At 40.9% G+C, this 25,212-nt stretch overlaps 1 protein-coding gene across 1 annotated transcript in view; it reads right to left on the bottom strand.

Moving 5' to 3' along the window:
* Positions 1–23,503, bottom strand: part of slc39a4 (solute carrier family 39 member 4) — an 82,441-nt gene extending 58,938 nt beyond the window's left edge. The window contains exon 1 of the mRNA XM_028818099.2: positions 22,848–23,503. Coding sequence (XP_028673932.2) covers positions 22,848–22,994 — 147 coding nt within the window. The 5' untranslated portion in view covers positions 22,995–23,503. The remainder of the gene's footprint in view (positions 1–22,847) is intronic.
* Between the last annotated feature and the right edge of the window lie 1,709 nt (positions 23,504–25,212).

The following is a 25,212-nucleotide window of genomic DNA, read 5'->3' as shown; positions in this document are numbered from 1 at the left end:
CCAAGCAGAGAAACTTTTTCTTGAACACTAACGTTCATCTCCTGTCTTCCTTATTTACTGTCGGAGCCCAGTTGCTGATGGGTGTTATAGCCACTTCCTCTTGAATTTTGGACCTTACTGCTCGATGTGTCATTTACTTTGGCGTTTCCCTTTGTCACAATTACATCAAGTTTCAGTAAAATCTTCTCACTGTCCATCCACAGCTTTGCTGCTTTTTCTCTTTTATTTTTAACATTGACATTCTCATTGCTTCGGAGCAGTAAAATGGATGTAAGAGTCCAGGTCGTCCTAGTCTGCTGAATATCAGAGGCCAAATGCTGCAGAAGCACAAATCCTTTTTTTATTAGAGGGGTATGATTTGGAAGGTACATACAAGGGCATCAGATAAGTGACTCGTCCTCATTTATGGTTATCTAGTTTCGATAGCTGGACTCCGATATTGAATTGAACCACAAGATGAAAAGAACATGTCACCTTGACCCACTGTGACCCAAACTGGTCATTTCCTGGAAACGTTGTGTTCTCAGTCAGCACAGTGCATGCATTTAACAAAATAACTGCTCTACAACCCTTTTAAACCTTGCTACTTTAATGACTCTTGCATATTTGTGTATTCTTGTTGCTGTGCTTATATTTGTTATCACTTCTGGCTTTTATGAGAGGCCTCGTGATCAAGAATTTCAATGCACTTGCTGCAAGTGGCAATAAAGTTTAATTATAACTTGGAGGAGCAGCGCTTTACCCTGTCACTAAGGGCCCTGCCCAAACATCACAACAAGAACTTTGAGGAAGAGCACCCAGAAAGCAGTGGAGAGACCACTGAATGGACTTACACACACCAGATATCAGGCCGGACCAAAAATATGGTTGCACAGAAAGCATTAGATGTTTGGCCTGTGTTCAAGGATCAGAGGTGCGACGCTCCCCAGGGCTGTGCAGAGTGGCAGAATCTCTTTGTCCTTAAGCTTTGGTTTGTTCTGAGTACTTTGATTTACCATACGGTGCCTACAAAAGTATTCACCCCTGCTGTGCGTTAGGGGTCCGTGGCTGTGCAGGATTTTAAATTAAAAACAACTTGACTCAGGCTTTTGGGTGTCGGTGTGATGCCGTGGGTTGTACCATTGGGAAATGTGCCGATTGCTTATTAATGTGGGAGCCTGATCATTGGCTCATTGGCCATCCACAGGTCATTAAGCAAGTCACCTGCACCCACCAAGGTATAAAAGGAGTCTGAGTAGACAAGAGGGGAGCATAGAAAACAAGAAAAAGATCAGGAGTGCAAGGAGTGTGAGGGAGCGAGGAGAACGGCACTCCAATGGTGGCTCACTGCCGCTGAACAGTGTGGAGGAGTGGGAGCAAGCAAGTGCTCCAGGGGTCCTGCTAGACCAACGTTGAAGAAGTCTGAGTAGACAAGAGGGGAGGATGGAAATCAGGTGAGCCAGCACGGTGGAAAGAAGGCAGGGCAGACTGAAAGGGAGCAAGATGAACAGCACTCCAGGGAAGGACCTCTCCTGATGAACAATATGGAGGTGCGGGAAAAATCAAGTGCTCTATGGATATTGATGCACTAAAGTGAAAGAAGTCAGAGTAGACAAAAGGGGAGGATTGAAAACAAGGAAAGAATTGGGATAGCGAGCCAGCACAGTGGAAAGGAGGAAGGGCAGTCGGTGACCCCGTGAGGGAGTGAGAAGAACACCACTGCAGGGGTGGGTTGCTCCCCTCTAATCAGGGGCTCCAGGGGTCCTGCAGGACCGATGGCCAGTAGCAGGCTGATGGAGGTCTGGCTCCAAGCATCTCAGCGGTGACCGACAGAGGAAGAGGGACCATAGCATCTCAGTCCTTCTGAGAAGACCTGAAGAGCGAGCAGTGGAGACGAGAGAGAAAGATGTCCTGGGCCTGCAAGGGAGAATGAGAAACCAGAATCCAGTGTCTGACTTTTATTTGTGGATTTAATTTGGCCTTTTCAACACTGATCAACAGAAGAAGACTTTAATGTCAAAGTGAAGGCAGATCTCTGCACAGTACAGTATACAGTAAGTGGCAAAGTGAGCATCGGACTACGGGAACAACCACAACGCACGGCTGATGACACAACAACACATCTACATGTGACAGGGAATGAGGCCGGTGATTTTTTTTCATTAGAGATCCTTCTTTAATTTTAAAACACCAGACAGACAGGCCGATGTGAAATTAATGGATGAAAATACATCTGGGCAGCAAACTAAGCGCCATTCTTCTTTTGTCACTGGCAAGGATTTCACTGGAAGCAGAACACCATTTTTTTTTTGTAAGTTTCACTGTAAATTTAATTTGGTGCAAATTGTTTTGCTCATCATTAGTAGATACTAAAGACTTTTTTAAGTGCGCTTACCTCATTAAGGTGCTCAGGGTATTTGCTCTAAGGACCCCTTTAATAATGATTTTACTTTACAACTTGTGATGCTGTCAGTGACACTCTTCTAAAGAGCCCAACGTTGTTGGGTTGTAGTTACAAATCCATTAACGACTGATGGACTGCTTAATGTTCCGAGTGTTGTGTAACGCACATTGCACTTGATATCAGGTGTACTGTTTATTGTATAAATAATCCACACTTCATCATTTTCTTCTGTCATAAAAAACTTTTAAAGTCAATTAAGGTAAAATAATCAATGGACGAGTTGATTCTGTAATGGTGAAGAGGATCAGGACGTATTATACGCACTAGACTGCATGCCTAAATAGTAGATGTTGGCTGTTCCTGTATTCTTTATTATGCTTTTTAAACAATTTTCACTGTTCATATTATGTTGTTTTCTTTTCTTACATCACTTTGGCTCCTGCCACATGTGCAGATCCCAGAGTGATAATGGTGGATTGTAAAAACGATGGTGATTGCTGTCCCACTCCCAATCATACTTAGATTAGCCACCTTTGCACTTCTTCTTGATCTCAGACTTGCCTGATCCCATGTGACTCAGCTGTAAATAGCATTAAAATTATTATAACTTTTTCACATCAGAGATACATTGGCGATAAGATATCTTGAGGTCTTTTTTTTTTTGCATGTGCCTGTGGTTTTTAAAAATAGAAAAATTCCATGAAACCTTATTTACTTTCAAACTCTTATAGTGCAGGAGTGGTGAAAAAATGGAGGTATTTACTGTGTAACACCATAAGTTCATCCCTAATTCTTTTAAAAGTAATTCTAGGAAAGAGGAATGCTTTTTAGGTAACACTTTAGAAAAGAGACTTTAATGACTTGCTTAATAATAAAATAATAATAATTATTATTTACATTTATATCAGTGAGTGGGGAGCCACTTCAGCTGTCACTAATGTGTAGCATCCACCTGGATGAGGGACAGCAGCCATTATTGTGCTAATATGCTCACCACATATAAGCTGTTAGGTGGTGAAGTGGTGAGAGAGATAGCCAATTAGAGGATGACAAGGGGGCCAGAATGACTAGGCCATGGTGGGCAGTTTAGCCAGGACATCGGGATACACCCTGCTCTTTACAAAGGATGCCCAGGGATCTTTAATGACCACAGAGAGTCAGGACCTCAGTTTTATGTCTCATCTGAAGGACGGTGCCATTTTTACAGCATAGTGTCCCCGTCACTGCCCTGGGGCATTGGGATCCACATTCAGAACACAAGGTATGTGCCCCCTACTGGCTTCACTAACATATCTTTCAGCTGCAACACAAGCTTTTCGTACCTGGTCTGTTAGTCACTAATTGCTATGTGCTGTAACACAAAGTCTGAGCTGGGGTCTCGTATTCAACAGTAATTGACCCACACATGCACTGTAAGGGTCTGCTCTCGTAACATGCTGTGCAAGTCTAATTAAAATCAAACAAAGTGTGTGCGAAGGTCTTGTTCCAGGGCAGTAAGTGACTAATAATCGCTCTTATGTAATCCCTGTTCTGAAGTGTTAACACTTTTTTGTTTCTATCTGATTAGCAGTCGTGGGGCACTGTGGTGGGGTAGAAAGAAGAGATATTAATGAGCCAAAAATAAAGTGACTAGTGATGAGCAAACAGGATAGTTTGCATACAGTTTTGCGAAAGTGACCCTAAATGTTGTTTTATAGGCATTGATTTTGCAATTGTGAAACTCACAGCTCACTAAAAGAGTTTTTTGAGATGGAAAGGGAGGAACACTGCTGCCTAAAGCCTTGTTTGCACCTCCATGTTTATCTGCACTCATTTCTGCAGCTGCCTCTTGGTCACTTCACCCCAGGAAATGGCAGTACTTTTTGTAAAAATGTGCTTCCGCATGAAGGAGAGGTGAGGAGCACACGCTGATACAGCACACCGTCCATGACAAACCAACTCAGGATCCCAGATTAGAACCCGAGTGCAGTCATGTGACGGGTGACACCTCAGCACCACACTAGTTCAGATGGAGTGGAACAGTGTGAGGTTTTTATGGTGGCTGGAGTGCCAACTCTGCCACCGACCCCCAGGTTTTTCCCTGCAGGTTGGAGGGCCTACATGCAGGGCTGGATGCAGATTAACGGAGCAATTGCAGGTTAAGGGACTTGCTCAAGGGCCCAACGAAGTAGAGTCACTTTTCGCGTTTATGAGATTTGAACCGGCAACCTTCCAATTGCCAGCGGAGATCCCTACCTCAGAGCCACCATTCCGCCTATTCCTATTCGCCAATGTCCACATTATTGTGTTTTCCACATGGGAGAATTTCACTATACAGAAAGCCGCTCTCCTGCCATGTCCCTTCCTGTGTCGTGATATCCACACTTCACACATGGTGGAGCGTCAAGCTTCTTTTCTGTCTCAGATGCATCTTTAGGATTGCAGTTGCTAAGGTTTTCAATATAATTGGCATAGTGGGCATTGTAAAACGAGAAGAACCACAACACACAGCCAAGTCAACAACATTTCTACGCATGAAGTGGAATAGGAACTTGTTTGTTTTGCTAGAGATCTTTATTTAAAAATGAAATGACAGACTGACAAGTTTGAAATTAACTAATGAAAATGCATCCATGTGGCAATGAAAGGCCTTTCTTCTTGTGTCAGTGGCAGAATTTCACTGGAAACAAAACACCATTTTTTATTTGAAGTTTCACACAAATGGATTCGCTAATCACTCATAACTACTGAAGATTGACTGTTCCCTTCTAAAAGGTACTCGGGTATTTGCTTTCAAATTTATAATTGTTTACTAGAAGTGAGAGTTTATTATGGCAGCAATGGGTGCACAGCCCAGCACAGCACACATTCACACATGTGTTGCCATTCTCAAAATCCGAAACCAATTCACAACTGCACCCAGGTGCCACTGTTTGGCCCATTTTGAAAATCATGTGAATTTGTAAATGAGCAGGTCCAACCAACAACATCCACACATGCGTTCTCATGTCCAGACAGATTTAGATTTTGTAAATGACGACCTGGACGTCCCGAGAATGGAAGGATGGGGGAAGGTGGCCACTTTTGGACACTGCCTCCCCCAAGACGCTAAATGGCAGCCCCCCTGGAGTGTTCCCATAGGGCATCCTGGGACTTGGAGTTCGGTATCTCAGCCCTGTTGGGTGCCGTGAGTGCCGCCAGGAGTCATGGGGAGTCATGCTTCCCTTAAGTCCGGAAGTACTAGGAAGTCAGGAGGATGGAAGCCCAGAAGAACTTCCGGGCTGATTAAAAACTTGAATTCTCCATCTGACCCAGAAGTGCTGGCAGGTCACATGGACGGAAGAGCAGAAGCACTTCCTGGTCAAGGACTATATAAAGGACTGCTGAAAACCCAGCAAGCAAGCCAGAGTCGGGTGGAGGTGGATGAAACATGCTGAGAGGTGTGGAGGAGAAAGAAAAAGAGAGAATTGTGATGATTGTGCAATATTTAGTTCTGTTATTGTGGCTGTGGTGCTTGGAGAGCACTGTAAGAAGAAAAGAATTTAAAAATTACTTCTTTTACTGTGTGTCTGTCTATTGGGTTAAAGGGGCAACAGTGACCCCTAGTGTCACTTTAGGGTGGAAACTTTACAAGAACTCCCTTTAGAGATCTGGGGATTGAATCTGTCTGCCACACCAGTGTGTACAGACGAAGCGATATCAGTAATCTTGGAAGTTAAAATTCTACTGTGGAGCAATTTGCACCTGCGTGACACATCACCAGTTGTCCAAGTTTGCGGATTCAATAGACATCACCTGTCATGACTGCTTTTCTGCTTGATCTTTTTGTCTCAGATCTTTTGAATCCAAATTTTGGTTTCCATTTTGGATTGAGATGAATGTATGCTAATCATTCCACTTTAGACCACTCCCATTGTTTTAGCTTCATTTACATCTCCTGATCTCTTATTACCTTGCCCTTGTGACCCGTGGTAGAACAAAATCAAATGGGCTCAAAATAAATAAAATCAGGATCCATCAGGTGAAAAACTCAGACTCCCTACAAAAAGTTTCTAAATAAACCAGCCAACAATATGATCACTGTTACGGGATATGCTCATACATACAGAGCCAATTAATTGGGTTATGGGTGACTTTAAAATCTTCTTAGTGAAGAGATGCCATGAGACCACTGCACGCCGAGCCATCCATAGTTCATAAAGCATCTTAGATATCTCCTGTACTGCATTGCCTAAACTGGACACACAGTTCCTCTCTTTCCACTCAAAGACTAAGTCTTGCTACTGCAAGGGCTGGATGGCAATGACAGGTCTTGTGTCAGTCCTCAGACATGTCCTTTAACGTTAACTCCTGCGCATGGAAACCTTTCTTGGCTTTACTTAGTCTCCTGACGAGGGTCATTCGTCACTAACCCTTGCTAGTCTACCTACCTCCTAGTGCAGGGGTATCCAACTGGTGGGCTGCAGTGGCTGCAGGTTTTCATTCTAGCCATCTTATTAATTAGTGAGACCTTTTTGCTGTTGATTAGCTTTTTTTGCCTTAGTTTTCATTGACGTGACTCAGATTCCTTAGTTGTTTCCTTTTCCTTAATGAGTAGCCAAACAATAATGAGACACAAAACAAACCTCCACATGAACAGCTAACCTGAAAATAAAGAAAGGTGAAGGTCTCGGTCATGTTGGTCTGCTCAGGTCACCAAAACATCTTGACGGTGATCTTAGAAAAAATAGAAAATCAACAGTCTGCTGTGGCAGAATGAGAGCAGCAACAAGTCATGATATTCAATAACGGCTTTAATTAACAGCTTCTCATTAAGACATTGGTTGGAGTTTGATGTTCCAATTTAGCTGGTCATCTGTTGGCTCGTTTCACATCTCATTTCTGTTTGGTTGCCGTTTAATGAAGAAATGAATCCATTCAGAGGACTGAATGCTTAAAAACAGGGCTATTAAAATGAAGGGGAAAGGAGTTAATTAGCAGTGAAAACTGGTTAGGAAAAGGGTTAGAATGAAAACCTGCAGCCACTGCGGCCCACCAGGACTGGACTTAGACACCCCTGTTCTAGTGCTTTCCAGGGACCTTGCATGTCTTCTCTACTCTACTCTACTTCTCTAAAGACAAGAACTACTTGTCTTTAAATACAGATAAAACAGAGATGTTAATTGTTGGAGGGAATGACGCTGATCACAACAATATTTTGTCATCATTTAACTCAGTGGGAATCCCAGTCAATTTCACTGAATCAGCCCGCAATCTAGGAGTTATCTTTGACTCTAGCATGTCATTTAAAGCTCATATTACAAAGTTGTCCAAAACATGTTTCTTCCATCTTAAAAATGTTAGGAAATTAAGGCGCTTTTTAAATAAACAGGATTCTGAGAAACTAATTCATGCATTTATCTCTAGTAGGATTGACTACTGCAATGCGGTGTTCACTGGATGTTCAAACTGTTCTTTATACAGCCTCCAGTTAATCCAAAATGCGGCTGCAAGAATTATTACAAGAACAAGAAAATACGAACACATAACTCCAGTTCTTAAATCCTTACACTGGCTCCCGGTTAAGTTTAGGGCAGATTTCAAAATCCTTCTTTTAACATATAAAGCATTAAATCAGGGGTAGGCAATGTCGGTCCTGGAGTGCCACAGTATGTGCAGGTTTTTGTTCCAACCCAGTTCCTTAACGAGAACTCAATTATTGCTGATGAAGCACATATTGCTTAAGTGACATTTTAATGCTTCATTTTAGTGGTCTCGCTTGTTAAGGTTCTCCAACCTTAATTGCTTATTTCAATCTTAAACTGCTGCTGCACAAATCCAAATCTTATTATGGGATATATCATCTACTGTTAAATTCTGCTATGTAATTCTAAAATTTATATTTTTTATTTTTTAGTATATTGAGGAATTGTTCTGTTCTGTGTACTGCATTGTATTGTATTGACCCCCTTCTTTTGACACCCACTGCACGCCCAACCTACCTGGAAAGGGGTCTCTCTTTGAACTGCCTTTCCCAAGGTTTCTTCCATTTTTTCCCTACAAGGTTTTTTTGGGAGTTTTTCCTTGTCTTCTTAGAGAGTCAAGGCTGGGGGGCTGTCAAGAGGCAGGGCCTGTTAAAGCCCATTGCGGCACTTCCTGTGTGATTTTGGGCTATACAAAAATAAACTGTATTGTATTGTATTGTATTCTCCATGGTCTGACTTCTCTCTATTTCAGGCTGCCTTGCCTGTTACCCTTTTGGATATTTTACACACAGTGCCACCCTTAAGAGGTGCCCTTTTCCCACACTGTCATATAAATTGCCACTCTTGGTGGGTGATTTTTCTCTCTCTTTTTCTCCTAGGGCACCATCCCTAACATGTATCACTTTTTACTGCCAGGGTCATTCTTTGGATCCTCTATAACAGGGGTGTCGAACTCCAGGCCTGGAGGGCCACAGTGGCTGCAGGTTTTCATTCCAACCCTTTTCCTAATCAGTGACCAGTTTTCACTGCTAATTAACTTCTTTTCCCTTTCATTTTAATAGCCCTGTTTTTAAGGATTCAGTCCTCTGAATTGATTCCTTTCTTCATTAAATGGCAGCCAAACAGAAATGAGATGTGAAACGAGCCAACAGATGACCAGCTAAACTGAGATTTCAAACTCCAACAAATTTCACTCCAACCAATCTCTTAATGAGAAGCTGGTTCTTGCTGTTAATTACACTCGTTATTTAATTCCATGGCTTGTTGCTGCTCTTATTCTGCCACAGCAGACATTTCCAAAACTGTTGATTTTTCTGTTTTTTCTAAGAACATCGTCAAAATGTTTTGCTGACCTGAGAGTTCGACCTTACCGAGACCACCACCTTTATTTCCAGAAACTGTGTGATTGACACAGCTGGTCATATGGCGGCTTGTTTTGTGTCTCATTATTGTTTGGCTGCTAATTAAAGAGAAAGAGACAACTAAGGGGTCTGATTCATGATAATTAAAATTAAGGCAAAAGAAGTTAATTAGCAGCAAAAACTGGTCACTAATGAAGAAGATGGTTAGAATGAAAACCTGCAGCCACTGCGGCCCTCCAGGACTGGAGTTTGACACCCGTGCTCTATAACAACACTATTAACAAACTCCATAAAGTCAGAAACTGGCTAGCAATGGGACCCATGTGCCACTGTTGTGGCCATTTTGAAAATCATGATAGCAATCAGATAACTGCCATGTTGGAATTACTGTATGCGAGCAACTCTCGAAGCCAAGCAACCTATTGTGATCAGCACTGTACAATTCTGGACTTATTGACACCTGGGAAATAAGGACAAGGTGTATCATCTCTAATTAGTAACATTAATCAATGGGAATTGATGAATTAGTGAAAATCCTCCGATTATTTACATTGCAGAAGGCCACAGCTATGACTGCCCTCTGTCCAACAGTGCTGCCAAAAGCCAGAGCGGTCAGAGCTAGAGATTAACTGTACCTTTGAGTGTTGACGACATAAATGTTATAATGTGGGGGCAAAGGACATCGATAAAACAGCATTACAGTAATTATATAATACCTTGTGGATAGATAATATAAACTCATAATCCATCCATTTTTCCATGCATCCTTGATCCCACTTCAGAGTTCAGTGTCACAGGGCATGGAGCCCAGTCCAATGCATGGCACACTCACACACTTTTACTTAGGCACTGTTAACATCTACAGCTGGCCTAACATGGATATCTTTGAGATATGCGAACAAAAACAAAGCCTGCCGTTGAAGTCCCCACATGGAGAGGGGGAGAATATTGAAAAGATACAATGTCTGTGGAAGATTGTTTGTCCGTTGCCAGGGCAGGGCAACAGCAGGCTCTCAGCGCTGCAGTGAAGCGCCACAGAAGCAAATCCTAAAAGATCAGGGTCGCGCTATAAGTCCCTGTCATGCACCCCAAAACATGAGGCTTAGTCTCAGTACTTTATCAAAACCAGCTTTATTCAGCTTGAAACAGGAACAGCAGTTATTTATTGTAGCGTGATCTGCCACTCTCCTATACATCGACACAGCAGTCAGGCAAGGTCATGGCCAGGTTAGTGGCCAAGTAATCCTGTTTCCTGCATTTACGATGTTCCTTGCATCACCCATCGAGATCTTTTCTGTTTGCTTTGGTGGTGAACCACCCCAGAGCTGTGAGCCTGCTGTTGTCCCAGCAATGGATAAACAGTATTCCACAGACATGGCGATCGCACTTCTGGACACTCTTCGGTGTGTTGTCCAGTTGGGTGGGTCCCAGGAGAGTTCAGAAACCTCAAATTTTCTTGAATGAGTGCCGCATTAATAGGAATGTTTCTTGAACGAGCATCACTGAACCACATAAAAATGGCTTTTTCGACATTTTCAAATGCAGCAGTTCACATACGTTTGCAACCTGAGATTTTTCTTCTTTTTTTCCTCAGTCTTTCAAGAAAGTTGACAGCGTCGATAGCGAAATTCCAAATTCACTGGCAACGTCTTTTTTCTTTTTGCCGGAATCGAGAGCCACAAAAAATTAAAGTTTTTTTTCTAATATGAACTGTTATCGTTTTTAAGTGTCTGCTGTTTCTATAGGAGGGTGACAATGAGTTAAATTCCAGTGGATGTTTTTCAAATGTTGATGTGCTTAATAAGCAAAAAAGGTATCACTGAAAACCGCAGGAAACAAAAACAGCAAAAAAACAGTATGTGGAAAGTTCAAAGAAAGAAAAAAAAATAACAATGATTCTGTTTGGGGATCATTGTGTACAACTGAGCTGTGACCACAGAACTAAGTGCTCTGTGGATGATTCATTCTGGCATTTCAAGGTCTTTTGGGCACTTTGTTGTATTAAAGTATCTGCTGAATGTACTTCGTAGTAACGAGATTTCTATAGACTCGTGTCATATGGGGAAACTGTCAGGACCATAAAAATACTTCGTTGTAATGAAAATTTCATTGTAAAGATATTCATTGTAATGGAATTTTACCTCTATATTATCCTTGAATTGAAAATATCACTCAATAGACATCTCATAGGAGTTATTTATATTGAGATTTAATTAATGTTCTAATTTTTTAAGTTTTTCCAACTAACTGAACTGACTACATGCAACTTAAAAATGACATGTTGTGTTTACCAAATATGCTTATTTTATATTAACTTGATGAAATTCACATTAGGATGATTTTAGTAATTCCTGTCACACATGCGCATCGACTCACCTGGACGAGAGGGGGTGCTGTCGCTATCTATCTCCCTTTATTTGGGGTCTCAATAGTCATGACCTGACCAGGGTGAATGAGAAGATAAGCGAGACTTACTTGCCAAAAGTGCAACAGAGTTTGTTAACGTATTAAGAGATTAATCTATCTATCTATCTATCTATCTATCTATCTATCTATCTATCTATCTATCTATCTATCTATCTATCTATCTATCTATCTATCTATCTATCTATCAGTTATATAGTGCCTTTCACATCTATCTATCTATCTATCTATCTATCTATCTATCTATCTATCTATCTATCTATCTATCTATCTATCTATCTATCTATCAGTTATATAGTGCCTTTCACATCTATCTATCTATCTATCTATCTATCTATCTATCTATCTATCTATCTATCTATCTATCTATCTATCTATCTATCTATCTATCTATCTATCTATCTATCTATCAGTTATATAGTGCCTTTCACATCTATCTATCTATCTATCTATCTATCTATCTATCTATCTATCTATCTATCTATCTATCTATCTATCTATCTATCTATCTATCTATCTATCTATCTATCTATCAGTTATATAGTGCCTTTCACATCTATCTATCTATCTATCTATCTATCTATCTATCTATCTATCTATCTATCTATCTATCTATCTATCTATCTATCTATCTATCTATCTATCAGTTATATAGTGCCTTTCACATCTATCTATCTATCTATCTATCTATCTATCTATCTATCTATCTATCTATCTATCTATCTATCTATCTATCTATCTATCTATCTATCTATACTGTATATATATATATATAAAGTATATATCTCTATCTATATATATATATATATATATACAGTATATCTATCTATCTATCTATCTATCTATCTATCTATCTATCTATCTATCTATCTATCTATCTATCTATCTATCTATCTATCTATCTATCTATCTATCTATCTATCTATCTATCTATCTATCTATCTATCTATCTATCATCTCCTAGCTCTCTCTGGCCCAGCGAGGACACTAAGCCCCACCTGTTCCCCAGCTATAAGAAGCCCAGCTGCCTGGAAGGAGGCGTCTTTTGTGATCAGAGCGACCCACCGCACGCAGCTCCTCTCAGACAGATCCTGAATCTGTGCCGACTCCTTTTGTTTAGTTAAGCCTGAAGAGCTAGAAGCGTAGACACCAAGAGGTGTAATTTCTTTTGGTGACTTTCAGTTATTTAAATGGGACGACCCGGTTGGCATCTCAGCTTTTATTTTTTTATGAGTTATTATTCCCAACCCCAGCTACATTGAAAAAAAAAGCAGTTCACTCAGGTCATTTAAAGCTAGGCAGGTGCCCTGAGTTTAGTTATTATTTTAAAAGATTTTATACCGAAACACCATTTACTGTATACTGCACTCTATGAGCACGGGTGCCCTGTCCAGGGTTTGTTCCTGCCTTGCACCCTATGCTCCAGCAGACCCCCATGACCCTGTTCAGGACTAAGCAGGTTAGATAATGATTGTACCAACACGAGGGACAAAGAACATGCTTTTATTTAAGACTGTGCAGTTGTTTTATACATTACTTTAAACTTTTTTACATATTTTTTTTATTGCACGGTACAAAATACGACTTTGTCGTTCTCATCATCAAAATAAAAACAACATGTATTTGATATCATACAATGGGCTTTGGTCTCCATTATTTGGGGAGGAGTGTATGTGTGTGTGTGTATGGATCACAAAAGAGAATAAGGAGACTTGATTTGGGAATGAAAGATTGCCATTATTGTATATTGGAGTGGACTCTAATATGATATCAAATGTACTTTAAGGAAAATGTCTTTTAATAAATGTTATTTGCACAGTGCCAAGTACAGACAACCTGCACCCCCAGCCTTTGTCGTTGCCATCATCACAGTGTGTGTGTGTTTCAAGGGCACAGCAAAAGGTCTGAAAACTATCATCAATGTGATATTTCAGTTTTTTGATTTTTAATAATGTTACAGAAATTCCTAAAATCTTGTTTTTGTTTGGCCATTTTGTTCTGTTGAGTGTGGCTTGACAAGGGAAGAAATTATCTTTAAATCACTTTAGCACCAGGCTGCAAGGTAACGAAATGTGTAAAAAGTGAAGGGTCTGAAGACTCTGTGCCTGTCCTATTCCAACAAATACACTGTACAACACGGTGGAGCGTGCCTGTACACTGAATACAATGTCTTGAATTATGTTAATAATACAATAGTTGCTTGGACCTCACAGAATATTTCTTTATAGCATTTAAATTAATTGAGTGTACTTTTATGTAGCCGATTACCCTCTGACTAGTATGCACTGCGATCCTTAATCCAACAAATTATAAGTTCATTATTGCTTTGTCAGTAAATTTCAATAAAGCTGACGTGCGAGAGTAATTAATAAAAGATGAAATAAATGTTAAAAGTCTGTCACACCTTCTCAGTTTTCACAGCAGGAGTTTTGTTTTCAACAGAAAAAGAAAGACAAAAAGTGCCCCGAAAACCCAAATCAGGTGGCTGCTCTAAAGTTTCAGTTCTGGAGAGATGCTTTTACTTCACAGTGTTACTAATATTTATGAAACAATACTGTTTGAAAGCCCCTTTACAATTGCTGAAAGGCTAATATTTCATCCTTGTTAATGAAAGTAATCAAATCCTTACGGTGAGAAAGTGACAATAAGACACCTTTGGGCAAGAAGGGTTGCCATCCTACTTTTAGGCCTGGTCGTCATGAACTGTTTCCAGGTGTCTTCCTCCAGTCTCTCCCTTTGCATTCCTGGATAGTGGAAGGAGTTCTGTTTAAAGAATTAATACAAGAGAGAGGCATTGCCACCTAACCCCAATTCAGTGACCCTATAAGTGGAGTTGGCATGTCGTTGACTGGCACATCAAACTGGTTGATTGCGAGTGCGTCCTAAGCTTTGTTTCTGCATGGACGCCGTGTTAGACAGGTGCCTTGAAAATGGATGAATGGATAATTAAAGTGCAGCAATACTTCCATGGAGATTATTTGTATGTAATTATTTCTTGATTTATTTTTGTGGGAAAGACATGAAATAATCTGTCCTCTTAAGAAAGCCTTCAAAGTTTCCCAGAGCATTCCTGCAGAGACCTCTGAGGATAAGTTTTTCTTTTAAAAAAAATCGATTTGCTTGGATATAAATTCTGTACAGTTCTCGTCTGCTAATAACAGGGGGATAAGATGCCAGCTGTGAGATGAGTATGTGGGGCATAGTGATTTAAGCTCCATGATCAGAGGAGCGTGGTCAGAAATAACGATAGCGTCGTATTTACAAGATTTAATCGTAGACAAGAAATTGCTATCTATAAAGCAATAATCACTTCTTGAGTGGCAGTGATGCACTGGTGAAAAGAAGGAATATGCTCTTGAGTTTGGGTTTAGAAATCTTCAGGGGTCTGATAAGTTGTGATCAGTTACAAACTGTGTAATTGCCTTTGCAATGTTAGATGTCATTGCCCCTGTAGCTGAAGACCTATCCTGGTCTGGATTTAAAACACAATTAAAGTCCCCAGCCATTATAATTTTATGAGTGTTCACATTGGGAATGGATGCAAATACATTTTGGATGAAGTCCTTGTCATTCACATTGGGTGCATAGATATTTATCATCATCACTTTACAGTTGAATAAATTACCTATGGCAATCACATATCTCCCTTCAGGATCAGATACTACAGGGGTCTCCAAAACGTCACTCGCAAGCTACTGGTAGCTCGCCAAAGGGTTAATGAATCCTACATAAATTTGAAAACTTGATTAGTCAAATCAGGGATGGGCAATCTTTCCAAAAAATCATATCATGATCCTTTTAACACAAAATCATGATCCACAATCTGAATTGCAATGTATTTTTTCAATGTGGTATACACTTAAGAGAATATCCGGACTCAACACTTTATTTTAAATATCAAACAAGGTTGAATTTAATTGTTCTCTCATTTGCTAGCTAAGCAGAGTTAAGGTACCTGCTCCGAAGCTGGCGAGTCAGTGAGGAAGGACCCCCCCCCCCCAAATCTTGAATTTACGCAAATAAATTGGTACTGCAAGCAAGCCATAATACAAAGTGAAATGAGAGAAGTCACAAAATCAACTGGAATGTTCAAGCAAATTATAGAAAAAACCCAATCTAAATCCGTTAAGTAATTCTCTTATGAAATGTGGACAGACATACAAGTCAAGTCAAGTTGGAGAGCATGCACTTGTACAGTGCGGTGCCGCACCCATTACACAACGAAACAACTTGGGATCCCGGTTTGCAACCCTCCAGGCAGACACGCGGTCCAGTCCCACCCTCCGGAAATGACCCTCTATCTGCTGCAGCCAGGTGTTATGTGGTCGACCCCTTGGTCTGGTCCATCCACTTGGGTTCCTAACAATGAGGATCTTACGAGCTGGATCACCCTCAGGGATACGTGCCAAATGGCCGTAGTGCCGTAACTGACTCTCCCTCACAATGCAGGTAATGTGACTCATTCGGGACTCCATGAGCAACTGTTCATTCGACACAAAGTCAAACCAACGGTACCAAAGGATTTTCCAGAGAGACACAGTACCAAAGGAGTCCAGTCTTCGTCTCAGGTCACTGGATAGAGTCCATGTAGCCATATAGCAAGACAGGAAGCACCAGGTCTCTAAAGACTTGGACATTCGTCCTTTTGCATAGATATCGGGATCACCACACACCCCTTTCCAGCAACCTCATGACCCCCGATGCTCTTCCAATTCGTCTAATGACTTCACAGGAAGAGTCACCAGAGACATAAATGTCACTGCCAAGGTAAATAAACCTCTCAACAAGTTCAACACTCTCTTCACAGACAGACACAATGCTGATGGCTGTGCCTAAGAGTTCATTAAAGGCCTGGATCTTGGTTTTTATCAGGACACTCGCAAGCCCTGACACTAAGACTCCTCGCTCAGTCTCTCGAGTGCCCCAATCAGAGCCTCCATTGACTCCGCGAAGATCACAGCATCGTCAGCAAAGTCAAGATCCATGAACCTTTCTTCACCAACAGATGCCCCACAGCCGCTGGACCCCATGACCTTGCCCAACACCCAGTCCATACAAGTATTGAACAGAGTAGGAGCAAAAACACACTTGTGACGAGCCCAAGAATCAGCTGGGAAGAACGTAGAGGTCCTGCCTCCACTCTGCACAGCGCACACAGTACCAGTGTACAGGCCGGCCATGGTATCCAGCAACCTCGAGGGGATCCCGCGAACCCTCAAGATGTCCCACAGGGCAGCTCGATCAACTGAGTCAAACGCTTTGCGAAAATCGACAAAGGCTGCAAAGAAACTTTGCCGATATCTGCGTTTGCGCTCCATGAAAACCATCAGTGCCAGGATGCGGTCGATGGTAAACTTCTTAGGTGTAAAACGAGACTGTTACGGTCGCTGGTAGGTGAGCAAGTGATCACAGATCCTATTGAGGATGACCCTAGCAAGGACCTAACCCGGCTCCGAGAGCAGCGTTTTCCCCCTGTAGTTGCTGCAATCCAGGCGATCACCCTTCCCTTTCCAGATAGGGACGACAAGTCCCGTTTTCCAGTCAGTTGGGATGATGCCCATCTCCCAAATGGAAGCAAAGATTGCTTGCAATGCCAGGAGGACAGCCTTACCACCAGCCTGGAGAAGTTCACCCCAGATACCACAGATCCCTGCAGCCTTTCCCCCCCTCAGCTGGTTCACCACCTGTGCAATCTCAGTGAGATTGGGTGGTTCACAGCTAATTGGAGGATCAGCCTCAAGAACCATGGACCCAGAGATATCCAACATCCTAGCCGGATGATCAGCTTTGAACAACTGCTCAAAGTAGCCAGCCCAGCGGGTCCCAACTGCAGTGTCATCCGTAAGGACCGTTCCATCAGCTGCCCTGACTGCGACTCTCCGAGGAACAGATTCAGATGTGCGTAATGCTTCGATTCCTCTGTAAGCAGGACATGGGTTGCTAGACCACAGATGGTGTGTCACTTGTTCACAGATTCCTCTAACAAACGCCTCTTTGTCTGCCCTCAGAGCCCTCGTAGCCGTCCCTCTTAGTTTCCGGTACAGACCAGAGTTGCCACTGAGCCGTGCACTGAGACTCCTCTCAATGATATCCAGGGTGCCCTGCAAAATGAAACACCTCCTTCTGGGAACACCGGTAACACCAACTCAACCCTCAGCAAACTTCGGGGTCTTGTCACGGAAGGTCTCCCACATCACATTAGGATCGGTAATTGTACCCAAATCTGAAAGTTCCTCACACAAACTGCATGCAAACTCATTAGAAACAGCCTGGTCTTGGAGTCTGGCCAAGTCCAGGCTCATTTTCCTAGTAGGTGGTAACCTATTGGACCTAAGGTGGATCCTAAGAGTTGCAACAACAAGTCTGTGGTCAGAATTCACAACTGGGCACTTCTGTAGACCCTGCAGTTTTGCAAGAGCCTCCAGCGTCTGCCCATGAGGATGTGATCGATCTCTTTCACCGCACCACCAGTATTGGAGTACCAAGTCCAACGATGCGGTTCAGGGTGCTGGAACCAGGATCCAGCGATTCGCAGCCCCTGGCCTTTTGCAAAGTCAAGGAACGTGGAACACCTCAGAGAGTGCTGCCACTGAAGTGCGGAGTTTACGTAGCTCCTCCGACAGCAGAGGAAGATGATCATCTTGCCGTATGTGCCGCCTCAGCACCACACCAGTTCCGATCCCCAACAGACCTGACCCTATTGGCTCTCCAATGGTTTTGACTCTTCCGGGGATGGAGATCCCAAGGGCTTTCCCCTATCCCCTTCATGATACAAGCAGCCTTCCTATGTGTGGATGCAGCAGAGCTACTCCCTCGGAGAGCAAAAAGGAGTCCTTTCTGTAGTCTTGGAGCTTTGTGAGGTTTTTTTACGGTGGCTGGAGTGCCAATCCTGCCACCAACCCCCATGATTTCCCTGCAAGTTGGAGGACTGCTTGCAGGGCTGGATGCAGTTTAACGTCATACCCAGGACAGAGAGACATACATTGGATTTTATATATTATAATATTAATAAACCTTCAAAATAATGTGCAGTTAAAGTCTCAACAGCATTCTCAGCATTTCTGGAGCTAAGTAGAGCCAGATAACTATGAGAATCTTCACCAAGCAGCTGTGAAAATGTCTGCTTTGTTTAGGTAAACATACCTCTGTGAGTCTGACATGAATGTCATGAAATCAAAGTTCAGAACAAGACTGACAGACGAACATTTAAATGACTCCATAAGAGTGAAACTAAGTGGCTCCACTCCACCATACACCTCTCTTGTTGACTCCATGCAGTGCCAGTCATCTGACTAACTAAAAAACACATCACACATGCAACTGGACATGTGAAGTGAAAGAGTGACATGGAACAAAATGACAAATGAATAAGTCATATCTGTGTATTGGTAATTGCATTGTTTGTTTTGACAGCATTCATGTTTTAATTCAATAGTGTGAGATACACTAGAAAATGCATACAAACATACAAAATGCACTTGCAGGTGAACTAAATATTTTTTGTGATGTTTAAATGCAAAATGTGAGTTGTGGACACCAACATTTTGTAAATGTTCAGGCAAAACAAGCTTATTCAATTTGTTTGGGTTGAAATAAGCTATGAGAATAAACGTTAGAAAACACAAGTAGCTCTCGGCCATTTTCATTTTGTAAAAGTAGCTCTCAGGGGAAAAAAGTGGGAGACCCTTGAGATATTATATCTGTTATTGTTCTATGTATAAGAATTCCCACACCTTTAAAGCTGGAATGAAATATTTGACCAGTCCAGTCTCTATTTTTGTGTAATTATTAAAAAAAAAGACAAGAATGGTTATAATGATTTAATTATCATGCACAGTGTCTTCATGCCGAGTGTTGTATTTGCCTTATAATTTTATTTCTTTCCCAAAATTCAAAGACAGCATGGCTTTTATGTATAGTGTTGAACTATAACCTATAAGGCCCCTGGTTCAGTTTGCTCCATTCACTCATTCTGTGACCCCTAACTATGGTCAAGTCTCTGACGGGTCCAAGTTGTGTCCGGAGTCGCTTCCTGCCTTGTACGTGATGCGCTCAGGACAGACTTTGGTTCACTAAGACCCTAAGCTGGATTTAGAGGGTCTGAGAATGTTATGTGCAAAACATGAAAACATGAACTCAGAATTGTTAGTTCATCCTCCATTACTGATGCTGCACTCAGATCAGCACAAAGTTCAAAACCACTTCATAATACACAGACAATTTTATTTTGAAAATTTTAATATGTTCAGAATGTAGTACTGGGGTGTTGGCTCTTGAAAATTTTAGACCCATATCTAACCTGCCTTTCTTAACTAAAATTCTAGAGAAGGCAGTCATTATATAGTTAAATGAGCACCTCAATAAACATGCTATTCTTGATAAATTTCAGTCAGGTTTTAGAACAAATCACAGCACAGAAACTGCACTCGTTAAAGTAGTAAATGATTTGCGGGTAAATGCAGACAAAGGCCATTTATCTGTTCTCATCCTCTTAGATCTGAGTGCCGCATTTGACACCATTGATCATAATATTCTTAAGAATCGCCTTAGTCAATGGGTGGGCCTCTCTGGCAGTGTCTTAAATTGGTTTGAATCCTACCTGGCAGGGAGAAAATTCTTTGTTAGTTGTGGTAATTACAACTCAAAGACACATGATATCCAAAATGGTGTTCCACAAGGCTCTATCCTGGGTCCGCGGCTCTTCTCAATCTACATGCTTCCGTTAAGTCAGATTATCTCAGGGCACAATGTGAGCTGCCATAGCTATGCTGATGACACACAGCTGTATTTATCAATAGCTCCTGATGACCCTGATTCTCCTGATTCACTAACACAATGTCTAACTTAGTGATTAGTGATTGGCAATAATGGATACAATTAAACTGGATACATTAGGATTAAAAGTCAAGACTGAGGTAAAAAACTTAGGGGTAACTGTTGACTGTAATCTAAATTTTAAATTGCATATTAATCAGATCACTAGGACAGCATTTTTTCACTTAAGAAACATAGCAAAAGTTAGACCTCTTATATCATTGAAAGATGCTGAGAAATTAGTTCATGCTTTTGTTTTCAGTCGACTAGATTACTGTAACGCAATCCTCTCAGGAATACCCAAAAAAGACATAAATCGTTTGCAACTAGTGCAGAATGCAGCTGCTAGAATCCTAACCAGGAAAAGAAAATCTGAGCACATTTCTCCAGTCACTACACTGGTTACCTGTGTCATTCAGGATTGACTTTAAAATTCTGCTTATGGTTTATAAAGCCTTAAAGAATCTCGCCCCATCTTACATATCGGAATGTCCAACACCTTATATTCCAAATCGTAATCTCAGATCCTCAAATGAGTGTCTCCTTAGAATTCCAAGAGCAAAACTTAAAAGAAGTGGTGAGGCAGCTTTCTGCTGTTATGCACCTAACATCTGGAATAGCCTGCCAGTAGGAATTCGTCAGGCTAATACAGTGGAGCACTTTAAAAAACTGCTGAAAACACATTATTTTAACATGGCCTTCTCATAACTTCACTGTAAATTAAATCCTGATACTCTGTATATCCAATTCATTATAATAACTATTCATGGTGGCTCTAAAATCTGTACTAACCCCTACTCTGTCTTCTGTTTCCTTTTCCGCAGTGCCGGATTAACCAATAGGCACATGTAGCATATGCTACGGCCCCCGCAATTTCGGGGGCCCCCAAATGGTGGACCCAATATTTAATGAAAAAGTGTAGCATTGAAAAACTGGTCTTTAAAAATATTATCTTTATGTTTTTAAACTGTAAATTTCTTACACAACAAAACTTTAGGGGCCCAACACATAAAATTCACATAAATATTATAAGATTCTTATTATAATCGAGAGTAAAATAATTATTTAGTCCGGTTTGAACTGTTCAGAATCTAAACTTCAGATGATGCAGACCAAAAGGGCCCCCAAATTTGAAATGTGCTACGGGCCCCCAAAGCTCTTAATCCGGCCCTGCTTTTCCGGTGTCCTTTTGGTGGTGGCACCCAAAGCACCGTGATGTTCCAACAATGATGGATTAAAAGCCAGAAGTCTGTATGACCATCATCATCCGTGAGAACCCTAGACACAAGAGGACTATTTCATTTATGTTAGGTAGAATGCCCAGAGGGGACTGGGTGGTCTCGTGGCCTGGAACCCCTACAGATTTTATTTTTTTCTCCAGCCGTCTGGAATTTTTTTTTGTTTTTTCTGTCCACCCTGGCCATCGGGCCTTACTCCTTTTCTATGTTAACTAATGTTGTCTTATTTTAATTTCTTATTTTGTCTTTTATTTTTCTTTTCTTCATTATGTAAAGCACTTTGAGCTACTTTTTGTATGAAAATGTGCTATATAAATAAATGTTGTTGTTATTGTTAGCCATTATGAATGTAGTGAGAAGTTAAGCAAAATGCCACCTTTTATTGACAAACTAAAAAGATTACAATATGCAATCTTTTGAGGACAACTCAGGCCCCTTCTTCAGGCAACATGTGCTTGACTTCTCAGTATATTCAGAATGTATAATATTCTGTATTGTGTCTTTTGTGAACCCTCTTTTCCTTTACTGCAGCGAGCCCAAATCCACAAGGTATAAGGCGCGGTGCACTGGGCCACTTTAGATCTTTTCATTAATTCAACATTGCTATCTTCAGGAACTAGAATTTGTGCAGAAATCCCACCCGAGTGGGGAGAAGAAACTGAGCACAATTCACATTGATCGCACCAGCAACTGAACGCGGGTACTTGACGGGGAGAGGTGCAAATCCCTAAGCACTGTGCCACCAAACTGTCTAATATAATTTTACAATTCTATTTCAGAGTTTATAACTTAATTTTGACGCCTTCTGCCTTAATCCGTTTTACTTTGAAGCATGGAGAGAACTACATTTTACAAGACACAGAAACTGAATGTAACATTTATTTGTGTTACCCAAGCAGTGTTCCCCCAATTGAACACTTGTTACAAATAGCTGCTTACTTTCAAAACAAGCCTTTCTGCATACTTTTAATACATTTCAAGGTTTGTTTTTTTTTCTTTATAAAAGACTCCCTTGTGTGACTTACATGGAGTTTAAGAATCATAAAATCATCCAAAGTACAGCATAGCCTAGCATAGCACAAGTAAAAGCTGGTAGACTTTGCCCCGCTTTGTAAAGTGTGCAGAACTGCTGGCCGAAAGCGAGGAAGAGCCGAGAGCAAAAAAAAAAAAAATGTGTGCTTACCTTTCCACACGACACTCCAAAGCAGTGCACACGTTTCTCCAAGATGCTTAAAAAGGCGTTCATGGCATCATGGCTCAGAAAGTCTTTCTTCTGTAGGACAACAGGCTCAGCACGTTTTGAAAATCTCTTCTTTGGAAATGATCTCATTGTGGCAAAACATAAACCCTTGGCAAAGGAAGACAATTTGCCACAAAAAGCTGAAAAGGTGCATATTGGATGAAGCAGGAAAACACACCAATGTTAAAACCAGACAGCCTGGATGTAGGACTGCTGATCTCTGTAGGTCTTCTGAGCCAAGGAAGAATCTGGTGGCTTTTGGCGTGCTATGCTAAGACTGCTGTAAATCTAATCTTGAACAGACTCTAGCTTTTGATTGGCCCAAGAGAAGTGTCTGCCTCTTCCCCATTCGATGAAGAAGCTTAGCAGCCCTTATGCAGATTGTGACTGTGAACTCCAGGATTGTTACTCCAAGTGACGAACAGAACCTCCTCCGACACTTTCATTCCCTTTTTGATGTAAAATCAACACACACTGCCCTCCCTTGAGAGAAACTCCCCCTGGCTTCCTTATGGGAAGCTAAGTAACAATGGGAGCTCAACTTGTGTAGGATTAAATGGCAAACCAACACCTCCTCTGACATTTTCATTCTTTTCATGTAACATCAGCACACAGTGCCCTGCCTTCACCTGACACTTTTATATCGATAGGAACACAACTGGCACGGACTTAACAGGACACTGACCCGTCAGACAAGTAAACACCGTGGACGTGTCATGGGAGTAAACAGAAAAAGGGACAGACTATGGGGTGCAGGGAGTCCATTGTGCTGTTTGGAAAGAATGGGTAGAAGAAATACTTGTAGGCACTGATGGCCATAACTTATTAAATATGAATGTAGTCCAAATGCGAGTCTCCTTTAGCCTTGAAAGATTGGAACATATCTGAGCTCACATTAAATTGGAAGGGTGACATGTTTTTGTAAGAAAAAAAAAGGATTTCTGAACACCTTACAGAGAGCCTGTTTAGCAGAATTCCCCCTGAAGGGAAAGGAGATATGAAATTTGACAACATCAAGGAAGCAAATGGCACTTATAAAACAACACCATAACAGGGAAGAAAGAATGAAGTATAGAAGCAAAGATGCATCTACTGTATATTAAACCAAATACGTAACAACAATATTACCTGCTGCAGGATCTTGGGCAAATCTGAATTAACAAAGATCTAAAATAACAGCAGTTGAAATGAAGTAACTAAGGTCAGTAGCAGATAAAACAAAAAGGGACGGGCAAGAAAGAAAAGGATCTGTGAAGAACTGGAAATGCAGTCAACCATGGAAACTATAAAAATGAAACAGCTACAACAGTGTGGACATGAAATAAGAATAAATAAATGAAACAAGGAGACCCAGAAAGGTGTTGGAAATGAAGTGCAACGAAAAAAGACCAAAGGGGAAGAAAACATGAAAGAAGAAATTAGAAAGAGGGGTAAAACCGTGGAATAAATGAAGATCTTGAAAAAGACAGAATTAAATATAATCGATGGCTCAAGACCCCAACACTGCAATGTATATGTGATGGACAACCACAGCCATGGTGACCTCCCTTTATTTGGGGTCTCAATAGTCATGACCTGAGGACTGACCAGGGTACGTGAGAAGATAAGTGAGAAGTACTTGCCAAAAGTGCAGTTGAGTTTATTAACATATTAAAAGTTTTAAAGTGCTTCCAAACATCTGCAAAAGAGTGCATACAAATCAATAAATAGTTATGTAAATAAATCTTGTGCCATAAAAATCAGTTCCCTCCGATGCTTTAAAATAAATGAGTCTATCTATCTATCTATCTATCTATCTATCTATCTATCTATCTATCTATCTATCTATCTATCTATCTATCTATCTATCTATCTATCTATCTATCTATAGATTATTTTCTATTTATTTATCTGTCTGTCTATGATAAGCTTGATGAAGAAGTATTATATATATAGTATCATATATGCACATCAGTGGATCATTTAACCATACATTAATATGCTGGAAAAAAATCTGTTGAGCAGCAATTACAGTAGAATACATCATTATCTATCTATCTATCTATCTATCTATCTATCTATCTATCTATCTATCTATCTATCTATCTATCTATCTATCTATCTATCTATCTATCTATCATATGGTTTATTTTCTATTCATTTATCTGTCTGCCTATGATAAGGCAGATTATACAAATAGCAATAATAAAAACGCTCGAGTCTAGCAGGAGAACTCAGCAACATCCAAGGGTACAATGGCTTAGAGAGCTGATCTTTCCTTTGTCCAGCTTTTGAGAGAAAATATGGTATAAACAATTTTTTTCCGTTG

The sequence above is a fragment of the Erpetoichthys calabaricus genome, chromosome 13 (genome assembly GCF_900747795.2).
Source record: "Erpetoichthys calabaricus chromosome 13, fErpCal1.3, whole genome shotgun sequence".
Lineage (NCBI taxonomy): Eukaryota > Metazoa > Chordata > Cladistia > Polypteriformes > Polypteridae > Erpetoichthys > Erpetoichthys calabaricus.
This window is presented reverse-complemented; position numbering and strand designations above follow the sequence as displayed.